This window comes from Schistocerca serialis, chromosome 2, assembly GCF_023864345.2.
Source record: "Schistocerca serialis cubense isolate TAMUIC-IGC-003099 chromosome 2, iqSchSeri2.2, whole genome shotgun sequence".
Lineage (NCBI taxonomy): Eukaryota > Metazoa > Arthropoda > Insecta > Orthoptera > Acrididae > Schistocerca > Schistocerca serialis.
The window spans coordinates 508,837,320-508,849,061 of NC_064639.1; the positions used below are offsets into that span (position 1 = coordinate 508,837,320).

General features: G+C 37.4%; 1 protein-coding gene across 1 annotated transcript; it reads right to left on the reverse strand.

Moving 5' to 3' along the window:
- Nucleotides 1-6,668: 6,668 nt before the first annotated feature.
- Nucleotides 6,669-9,883, reverse strand: LOC126456158 (uncharacterized). The gene is made up of 3 exons (XM_050091912.1): nt 9,595-9,883; nt 9,328-9,439; nt 6,669-9,220 (listed from the first exon to the last, which is right to left on the reverse strand). The coding sequence occupies exons 1-3, from the start codon at nt 9,745-9,747 to the stop codon at nt 6,669-6,671; spliced, it is 2,817 nt and encodes a 938-aa protein (XP_049947869.1). The 5' UTR covers nt 9,748-9,883.
- Between the last annotated feature and the right edge of the window lie 1,859 nt (nt 9,884-11,742).

Here is an 11,742-nt window from a genome sequence, read left to right on the forward strand (position 1 = left end):
CCTTTGTTTAAGAAAGGGGAAAATAAATAGTGTCAAATTTTTGTCCAATTTTACTTTTGCTAGCATTTTCGAAAATTCTAGAAAAGTTAATACACAAGGGACAGCCAAATGAAAATGAGAAACATGTGTGGATAAAAATCATATGTCAAGATCGCAAATTTTCTTTGTTGATTACTGGTTTTGGTCCATTGCTGAGTCATCTTCAGATCAACCTAAAATGTTTTGCACTGTGTGACACTCATTATGCATCGCACACTGGACATTTCAGACTGATGTGAAGCCAGTAATTAATAAAGAAAATTTTCAGACTTGACACAGGATTGTTGTCCATGCTTGTTTGAAATCGATCGATTGTGGACCTCCCCCCCCTCCCCCCCCCCCGACAATGTCAAATAAGAATGAAAACAGGAAAGATGGAGAAATGTTAGCAAACTTTTTATTATTTCAAAAGTTATCGCCATAACTGTTAATACATTTATTTCACTGTGAGACAAGATGACCAATGCCTTCATGCAAAAATATTTGCAGTTACCTACAGGGCCATGATTGTTCCCAGGCATGCCCTTTTCATCTGAAAGAGATCAGTGGCCTCAAATGTGTTTTTTCAGTGGTCCAAAAATATGGAAATTGCATGGGGAGAGACTGGGGCTGTTGGAGGATGTGTATAGGCTTCTGAGCAAAACTTCTCCAGAATAGTCGAAACATCCGAGGTAACATGTTGGCGCACATTATCTCGCAACAGAATGATGCTGTCCATCAACATTGCTGGGCGTTTGGACTTGTTGGCACACTTCAGTTTTTGCGAAGTAGTTATGAACCACTCTTCTCAAGTGTTTTCCATATTTTTGGAGTCCAGAAGAAAGACATTAATTGTCGATTTGCTTTAGATGACTCTATGGATGCTGGTTTCAGGAGGCAACCAAAAACATTTTTCCGTGAAGGCATGAACCATCTTGTCTCATACAAGCATAAACGAATTAACAGTTATGGCATTTACTTCAGAATCAATAAAGAGTTTACTTACCTTTTTTCTAGCTGTTGCGTTTTCATTTGACTGCCCTTTATGCAACCACCTACTTAACCATGTGACAACGAATATTATATTGTCAGTCACAGTTCGAATTTCTAAAGAATTTTGGTATTGAAAGGCTATTTACATGTACAACAAGAACATACTTAACTCATTGCACAATAAATTACAGGCTAGTGGCATATTTTGTTATCTGTCAAAGTCATTTGACTGGGTAAATTACAATATCCTTTCCAGTAAATTATAATATTGCAGTGTAACAGGAAAGGCTGCAAAATGGCTCAAATCTGATATCTCTGACAGGAAACAAAGAGAGTCAATAGGAAAGAGACATGCAGTAAGCTATCAGACATCATCCAACTGGAGCCTTACTACATGTGACGACCCATAAGGCTTCATCTTTGTGCACTTACTTTTTCTTGTATTTTCATCTGTAACAGTAATAGATTCCAAGACTGATTTGTTTGCAGAAGATACAAACACTGGGAGAAATAGCAAATCAAGTAGGGTCTTACAAAGATAAGTTAATGAAATTTACATGGACATTAATAAAGCATTCAAAGAAAATTCTCTGTCACTAAACTTCGAAAAGCACACTTTATGCTGTTAAGAACTTGAAAGAGGTTTCTTGCCAGTAAATATCTGATATACAGGTGGTGGAAGTTGACAATGTTAAATTCTTCAGACTGCAGCTTGATAATAAATTAATAAATTGAAATGGGATGAGCATACAGCAGAACTGGTGAAGCATTTAAATAAATCTCTATTAGTGATGTGAAGTTGTCTAATGCAGGTGATATAAATATAAAAAACTTGCATACTATGATTACATTCACTCCATAATGTCATATAGGAATATTTTTGGGATAACTAATAAAGTCAAGTTTTCCAAGTCCAAAATTGTGAAATAAGAATTACTTGTGGTGTGAACTGAACATTTCCTATAGAGGATTGTTTAGAGGATTGGGGATTCTAACTACTGCTTCCCAGCACATTTATTCCTGAATGAAAGTTGTCATCAAAATATATCTATTCTCCAAACTGACAGCTGAGTTCATGGAATCAGTGCTATAAATAAACATAATCGTCACAAAGATTTAAATTCGCTAACTTTGGTACAGAAAGGTATCCATTATTCAGGAACATAAATTGTCAATAACTTACCAGCAGCCATAAAAAGTTTCACTACAAATAAAGTTCAGTTCAAAAGGAACCAAAAGGGTTAAATATTGGCATACTCCTCCCTTTACACCGATGAATTTCTTAGTAGGACCAATTGATATATCTATGTTACTAATAATATCAAATAATGAGAGTATTATGTACAATCTAGCTTCGTACAAATTCAGTGCAGTAATGTGATGATTGTAAATAAATGATGTAAAATATATTTCTATTTGATAGTGCATGGCTACTATAGCCTTAGGATTACATGCACTTCAGCACATCAAACATTTACACGTTTTGTCACAATTTTGGTATCAAATTTCAAATGGAAATACGTTAAGATTTTTTTGCTAATTCCACAGCCATGAGAATCATTTCACTTGGGGTCTGTGAAATGTAAATTACATTAGAATACCTGTTTTTCTTCGTAAATAATTATTGTATTCTCATACACTGACATTTTTTAGATCCTGGAGGATCTCATCCCTATGTATCTATTGGAATGAACAATAAATCTAGTGTAATCTAAACTAAATTCCTGTCAACACACATTACTTTATTCACAATACTTAGTTTCTCTTACTGAACCAAAATCATTGATTCGAGTTCATCAACAACTTAATAGCTAACATATGTACATATTCCAGGCCACTGATGATGCCTTGCAGAAATACATTCACAGGCCAACTTTTTTTTGAGGAAGGTGGAATGATGACTGAGGCAGCTGGTTCCCCACTTTTCCGTCAGAGTCTTATAAAGAAGAGCATATTCTGTAAGTCGCTAAAGGTTTGACAATTCGTTTATACACTTCTACACATTTATATACTTAGGCACATATGAACAACAAGTACGTGCTCATAATATTAACACAAAATCGTTTGCTTTACACTTTTTTCTGCATACTTCGCTCATCGACGGCAGTTCATATAAAAACGCCAGGTTTATGATTTGTATCTTAAAAAATATGTTGTTAGAAATATTTTCTGAATTTTCCAGTTTTATGTATTTTTGGGCAGTTATTTTACATTCTTTTCAGACATGTTAATACCCTTTTTAGCCGATTTTTGTCAATTTAGTATCGATTTGAGCGTGTTTGTATAGGCGTGAAGTGTCCATCATACAGAGGAAGCGCGTCACAAAGTTTTATTGGTAAAAAAATGCTGACTAAATATATTGTTTGGTGATCGCAGAAACCTAGGTCCCTTGCCAAATGTGCACTACGTCAGTTAAAACTACATTTACTTCTCAGACCGGAAAATACGTGAATATTTTACTTGCATAAGTACAGTACCTTTGAATCTCTGGGTCTCGGCAACGAATTATGATATAGAAAAAAGTTTTAAAGTTCAATGAGAATATCAGCTTAAGAACATATGATAAAAATGTCGACGCTATGCTATGAATAGAAATTACAGAAGTGGCCATATCCACGATTGGTACTTTTCGTACCCAAAAGTATGGTTTTTCGGGGTTTTCTGAGGAGCCGCCCGCGAACAAATGGTGCTTTTGTAAGCTGCCTAAGGTCTACCCCAGACCACACCTAATGTAAAAGAACTAGCCGGTTTGCTCAATTTACCTGGGTTGGAGGAAGTGTGAAATGTTTAAATTTTGACCCTGTACTGTAGGATAGCGATAGTTTACCTGTTCTTTCTTTAAGTACACGAATGATCGCTGGCCCAATGGCTGTCCAAAACATTTGATCCTTTATTTCTATGATCAATCGCATTTTCACGCGCGACTTTGTGGAACACATTGGTACCGTGCAGTGTCGTTCACGGATCAACAACTGTCTCCACGCCGGTTGTTACCGTTCCACAAAGCATATCTTCGTTTCATAATTTTTTTCGGCTGAATAACGGGGCTAGATAAAAATTCCAAGGAAAAATTAACTTACCATATACATCTACATCACGCAAGGTACTTCTGGAGTGTACTTCTGGTACGACGAACTGATCCCCCCTTCCCTGTTCCACTCGAGAATGGCGGGTGGGAAGAATCATTGGCGGTAAGCCTCTGTTTTAGCTCTGCCTTCTTGAATTTTCTCGTCATGCTCATTTCGTGAGTTGAGTGAGGAAGGATGTAATATATCGTCCGCCTCTTCCCGGAAAGTGATCACTCGAAATTTCAATAATATACCTGTCCGTGATGCGCAACGTCTCTCTTGTAACATCTGTCACTGGAGTTTTTTGAGCAACTTTGTAGCGCTCTCACACCAGTTAAACGAACCCGTAACGAAACGTGCCGCCCTTCCTTTGATGGTGATGTTTGATTTGTGGGGCGCTCAACTGCGCCGTTATCAGCACCTGTACAAATTCCCGTCCTTTGCTCAGTCCAAACTCGCCAATTTCATGAATGAAGATGAAATGATGAGGACACCAGAAACACCCAGTCATCTCCAGGCAGGTGAAAACCCTTGACCCCAGCGGGAAACGAACCCAGGACACCGTTCTTCCTCTGATCTTCTCTTTCTTTTCTATCAGTCATACCTGGTATGGGTCCCAGCTTGATGAACAATACTGAATAATCGGTCGAACAAGCACCTTAGAAGCCACTTCTTCGTGGATGAGTTGCATTTCCTTGAGATTCTTCCTATAACTCTCAGTCTAGCATCTGCTTTTCCTCCTACGTGGTCATTCCACTTCAGGTCGCTCTGGATAGTTACTCCTAGATATTTCACGGTAGCTGCTGTTTTCAGCAATTTGTCATCAATGGTGTAGTTGTGCAGTAGTGGATCTATTTTCCTATGCTTGTGCTATATGTTACATTTAGTTACGTTCAGAATCAACTGCCAGAGCCTGCACTATTCATCAATCCTCTGCGAGTCATTCAGCAAATCGATACTCTCCTCTGGCGTTCCTACTTACTTTCAGACAACCGTGTCATCTTCGAACAGTCATAAAGAGCTTTCGACACTTTCTACTAGATCATTTACATATGTTATAAACAGTAATGGTCCTATCACACTTACTTGGGATACTCCGGAAAATACCTTTACATCTGTCGATTTTGTTCCATTAACAGCGACGTGTTGAGTACTATCTGCAAAGAAGTCTTGAATCCGGTCGCAAATCTGGTCCGATACTCGGCAGGCTCGTATTTTTTTTTGTCACTGAACGGCAGCGTGGGATGGTGCCAAATCCTGAAGTCAGGGAACACGGCGTCAACCTGAGCCAACGCCACCTAGGAACAAGGCCTCACAGCGCGACTCGTGACGTCACGACTAGGGGTCCGAAATACCGAGCGGCTTGTTAGGCTCTGCGCCACGTATATGAAAACATTAAACAGTTTCCTGGTAGACTACTCACTGTTTTATACACAAATCTGTAAACAAACGCTAATCATTCTCACAGGAGAATTACATTGTTCAAATTTCGTAAACTATAGCTCCAAAGGTGAAAATACTTTTTAATTTCCGTCACTCGCGTTTTGAAAATGCGAATTTCTAATTCCATAACTCTGACAGCACTATTTTTTTACTGTACAAACTGATCCATTTATATTCACCCATCCACATACTGATCCCCATCTTTTAATTAAAATACTTGTCATTTGATACACTGATCATTGGCAATGGGTATTACAGCATTGTAAAAATTTAAAATGTCATCTATAGAGCCATTTGTGAAAGCAGATGAGTGGTATCCCAATCTTCAGTAATGCCAGAACTAGAAATAGTGTGCATCTTCACATACCTTACTGCAGATTATCTAAATCATAGAACAGCAATGTAGTGAGTATGAAGCTGTTTAACAAACTGCCTCTAGAATGGGTAGAAGCTTTATTTGATTTATTCAAGCACAAGTAGTACAGTTGGTTATCAGTAAATCCTCCCTACTCACTTGAATGTATGAGTGTAAATATCACAGTGATAACTGCTTTGCTGCAATAGCTAAATGACAATTAAATTCTTTTACTATTCACTATTTAATGTTGTCCCAGAGGAAAAAAAGCACTGCTATTCCAAACTCCAAAAACATTATCAATTTCTCTCAAATGAAGAATGGCTTAAGTTATGTATTGTCCTCCCACCTCCCCGAAATATTGGTTGTATTGACAGACTGGACCTGTTCTGCAGATTAATATTTACTTATGATGATGGCAGACTAGCATGCTAATACTAGCAATGAATTGTTCTCCTTGTGAGAATAATTAATTTACTGACTGGACAAAAATATATACAAAAACTTGTCAACCACAGAGCAGGAGCAGCATTAATTATATATTTACTGATGAACAGAAAAGACTATTCCCCTAATTCTATGAGATTGGGGTTTCACAGAGAATTTGTGGTAACAAATTAATCTGTAGCAAAGCCTCATGTTTACGGCTGCACCATTTCGAAGAGAGCAGAAGGGGTCCAATACATAACATTTACCAACAAGATGTATGGGATACTGTGCATGAAATAAAAACAGAAAATAGAAATAAACATTTATTTCACATCATCTTCCCAAGCCCCAAACAGTATAATTTAACATTTTTTCAATCTTTTGTACACAGTTACATTTTTAACAGTAGTTACATCATTTCTCCTCTTGGTGTAATTGTTTAGCAAAATATTTGCACAGCAAAACAGTATGCAATTCATGACTGAATCAATTGAGTGTTTATTTTTACAGTGAAACTCATAAAAAAGATTGCTGGGAATGTTGTGGGATGCTACCTTCAGAAGTACATTTCTCTGATTTGCCTGTTCTAAAAATAAAATTTCCTGGTCTTTTAGAATTTTCTGTAGAGTTAAATAGACATATGTCACACACACTACTACATCATCTGCAGGATATGTCAACCCTCCTCTGTCTTTTACCATAATCAAGTCATCACCACCCTGCTTCATTTCATCTGTAGTAAGGAATACCTTACAATATTCACAATGGTTTTTTTTAATAGCTTGGTATGAGCAGTAACCTGCTATGTAATGCAACAGTGGCCAAGTATTCTCATCTATTCCATCAACATCATTTTCATCTACTGCTACATTTAAAAATTCTGGTATTGATGTTTCTTTTAATCCCTGAATTTCAGTATGAGTAGAAAAAATATCAGTGGTCTTAATAACAACATCCCCAACTACTTTCGACCGAAGCACAAGGGAAAACATAGACTGTGCCCTTAGTTTTTGTTCAGTTTCAAAAACTTGTCTTAGAGAAACATGATAATTTCCCCCACATAGCTGGCGGTGTTTGCCGAACCTGTCTTCTAAACTGTCTGTCTGTACTTTTCCTAACAGCAAATATGATCTGTTTTTCTCAGAAAGCCAGTAGTCACTGAAGTCTATCAAAGCAGCAGTTGTGTGTTTCAAAGCGCTATGTGTCTCTCGAGTAAGTTTTCTTTCATCACTACACTCTTCCCAAGAACATAACCATGAGATGAAGCACTGTAAGAATTCTTGTATGTGATGGGATTTACTAGTCACAGGTTCTTGGAAAATATTTCTTAACCTCTGTCCCTTGAGTAATGTTTTTACATTTACAATATCCCACCAACGAATTATTATTTTGATGAATGTTGCAGTACTTTCCCAGTTGCTAATTGCTTTCTTTGAACCAAATGTGTCCAATGCAACAACTGTCGTATCACTGAAAATACGCAACACTAACTTGACATTTTGGCGCTCAATTGAGTTAGGAAATAGAGACTTCAAAGTTAAGGAACTGCCATATTGCAATAGTTCATCTTTTTCTATCAAGTGCAATTCTTTCAGTGCTCCAACAGAAGACAAACCTCCCTTCAAACTGTCACTGAAGTCAGGAAAACACAAGATCTGCTCCTTTTGGTTAAACCAGTTATTGCGGATACACTTCAAAATATGGACAGTGTCCACAAAATAATACAATGGGCGATTTGGAGAAGACTGTACAGGGTGATCATACTTTATTTTCACATCTGGAGGAGTAGAAAACTTAGACATTGCTTTCTTATTAATTGCATTATTGTCTGCTACTATACCAACCACCTCAAATCCAACTGCTTCTAATTTAACAATGACTGCTTTAATGTAAGAGAACAGAACATCACCCTGAATAGTATGAACTGGCAGAATAGACACCACATCCTTGTAAGGTGATTCCATGCTCTGAACCATAAAAACATAGGCGCTGGTTGCACACAAAAATTTTTCAGTGTTAAAGGCACATCCTACAACATTTCCAGCTTTGTAATCAAGCTGAGACTTCAGATGAATTTCATCCATCAACAGGAGCACAGTTTTATCATCTGAGGATAAAGTACCTACTTTATTTGTGATGTAGCTCATAAACTGATGACCCTGTTGCTCAATGACAGGATTTGTTGAGAGTTTACTACAAAGCCTTGAAAGGGTGTTAGGACTAGGCATAGAAAAACTGTCAGTGTTCCTCAAAAATTTGTAAGCATGTGGGCTTATAGAATGTACTAATGACCACATTATCATAGAGTTAGTATCATACCTAAATTGAGTTGAACTTCTGCACTTCAAAAATGAAATCTGTTCCTTCAAAAATGTAATTTTAGTTTCGTTTCCTGGCAACTTTTCTAATAAATTTTGTAATAACTGGTCAATTAAAGACAAAATGTTATCTACAGGAGCCTCAGAACTATTATACAGAAGATAAATGTTCTTAAGAACATCACTTACCACCTGTATGTTGTTTACTTTCATGGGAAATTTCATGTTTCCAATACATTTCACTTCAATATCATTATTGAAGACACTGAGTAATAAACCACTGCTTATAACTACGTGGCAAAAAATTCTTGGGTAAGGATTATGCTTTAGTAACACTAGGCTCACACTGTCAGATTTGTTTATCACTACCCAGTCACTGTGCTTTTCACACTCACTCAACTTTGTTTTCATTTGTTCTAAACTATCGACCGATATCGCATCAATCATTTTCGCATGTGTGTCCGCACTTTCTTGGATAGCAATTTGAAGAGCACGATTTTCTAAACGCCCCCTACGAATTTCTGGGTCCTCTCGTACTGCAGTTTGATGACTCGACAAGTAAGATGGGCATCCAGGCAACTTCGATGGGATAGCATCTGAAAAAATTAATAACGAAGTATGAAACCGATCTCACAGCATATAAGTGAAATAAAGATAGTTCTTATGCCACTGTACTTTACTAAGAGCGTGTTTCGTAACTCACCTTTTCTCAAGCGTCGACGATCCAACGGTGCTGTCAAGAGTATACCAGTTTTCGGGTCATACATGCTGGTACTGCTTAAAATGTCGTCCTTGTTGAAATGCAGTTCACATATCTAAAAACAAGCATACAGTTCTCTTTAAAACATATAACGAAAATTAATGAGGTATGAGATTATAAATACGTTCTTCTGTTTACTGTATTTTGTTCAGCTGTACTACATTTCAAGTAACTACGACACACTAACCAAACAAATACACTGATACTTACAACAGAGTGCTTACTCGGTGTCCAGTCTTGTCTGTGAACAGCCGATAACCATTTTCGTCTTAAATTCTCGTCAGATGGAAAATAAAATACACTGACTTTAGGTCCATTATCGTAATTGCCCCTGCAATTCGGCATACAACACCTTCGGGGCATCGTAACTGAGTATAGATCAAATAACCACTCACGAACAGCACAAAGTACAACATGGAAACGCTACGAATCACGTGTGTCGGTAGTCGGTTCCTAGCTTCTCAGACCCCTACCCGTGACGTCACGGGCTCCTTAGACTCACGATGTGAGGCCTTGTTCCTAGGTGGCGTTGCCTGAGCGCCGTTGTCTACACAGCTATGGAAGTCATAGAGGAACAGAACGAGCTGAGTTTCGTAAGATCTCTGTTTGCGGAATTTACGTCGATTTTTATAGAGGAGATATTCATCCTCGAAAAACGTCATAATTCTTGCGCGTAAAACATGTTCCATAAACCTACAAAAGACTGATGTTAGCGATATAGGCCTATTGAATTAGGTACATTAATGAAAATTGTAAATTTTAACGTATTATCCAAGAGCATAAGCGATATATCGATTACAAAGATGTACGTGTGAAAGAACACTGTGAAGCAGCTTCCACCGATGCTGAGTACGTGTAACAAAGAGCTTACGTTAGGTCTTGCAACAGTAGGCAGTTGTTGCTCGGAAGCAGCACAGGCTAGCAGTGTCTATTGCTATGCTCCGGAGTGGGCAGTCGCTTAGTATTAAATATTCAGCGTAATAATTTGAGTATTGTGCATTAATGATCTACGAAAGAAATAAGATTTGAAGTAAAATTAATTAAGAAAATGCTACAAATATTATTACCAAATTTTGATGAAGAATCTTTCTACATATTGTTACATCGATCTACAATAAGGTAATCAATATTTATGTACTTTGCGCTTTTGCTGTAGAACGAATTTGAATGAGACCAGCTTTGTATGTAACTCCAAGTTTTGTTGTTGTTGTAAAGATCATTTGTAAAGTTTCTTTTAAATTACCGCTACCAGTCACAAACTTTGTCAACTATTGTATTGTATATGTTACATTTAGTTACGTTCAGAATCAACTGCCAGAGCCTGCACTATTCATCAATCCTCTGCGACATGTTTCGAGGGAATCCCTCATCTTCAGGCTAAATGGCATTACAAAAAACAACTTTACAGGGGATTCCCTCGAACATGTCGCTAAATAAATAAGTAATACAATAGTTGACAAAGTTTGTGACTGGTAGTGGTAATTTAAAAAAACCTTTACATATTTCTTGAAACAGTCACGGTCGAAAAACAGTCAAAATGGCTTCAAAAAGATCATTTGTTTTCGTAAATGTAATTTTTATGATATGGCTTAACAATTGCAAGTCAGTTTCACAATATAGTAAGATTTTAAAGTATGACATTACAGTCACTCTCCTCAGTTATGTTCCGCCTCCAAATTCCAAGTGGTTTTTATTTTAAAAAATTCTAAATGTGTCTCAGTCAAATAGCTTGCATTTTGACTTTTGCAGCTATAGTCAGTTTAGTAGTGTTGAGAGCAGAGCAACGCATTACCAAAGGCGACACCAGTACGAGATAAGAGATTTATTTCACACAGTTTATGGATTTTCGCACAGGGACCGCTTTTGTACTTATTCAAATTACAGGGTCGTAGTGAATCGAGCAGATCTGAATGTACTTACCTCTAATTTGTCATTATCGCACCCAGGTTTTAATTAGTTTGGGTTTACGGGTATTGCTTTCTTGCTAGTAGACTGAATGTTTAAAACAGGGTAAGGTAAATATACAGATACGTGTAATCAGATACACAGTCAGCACACCACTTTATATAACTGTTATTTGTTAGTCATAAACATCACACCTTACTTTAGACATAGCGTTACACTATAATTATGTGCATTTGTCCTACGACTCTTCTTGGAAACGGAAATAACCTGCGCTTTGCCGGCCGTTGTGGCCGACGGTTCTAGGCGCTTCCGTCCGGAACCGCACTGCTGGTATGGTCGCAGGTTCGAATCCTACCTCGGGCATGGGTGTGTGTTATGTCCTTAGCTCCCCGTGTTGTACAATTGACTTGCCTCCCATTCTTTGAAAAAATATTAACAATAAATTCAGTAGCT

Coding starts and splice junctions, on each gene's coding strand:
- LOC126456158 (XM_050091912.1), bottom strand. CDS start 9,747: ATGCCCCGAAGGTGTTGTATGCCGAATTGCAGGGGCAATTACGATAAT. Junction 9,440..9,594: donor CACCGAGTAAGCACTCTGTT/GTAAGTATCAGT, acceptor GCTTGTTTTTAG/ATATGTGAACTGCATTTCAA. Junction 9,221..9,327: donor TCGTCGACGCTTGAGAAAAG/GTGAGTTACGAA, acceptor TAATTTTTTCAG/ATGCTATCCCATCGAAGTTG.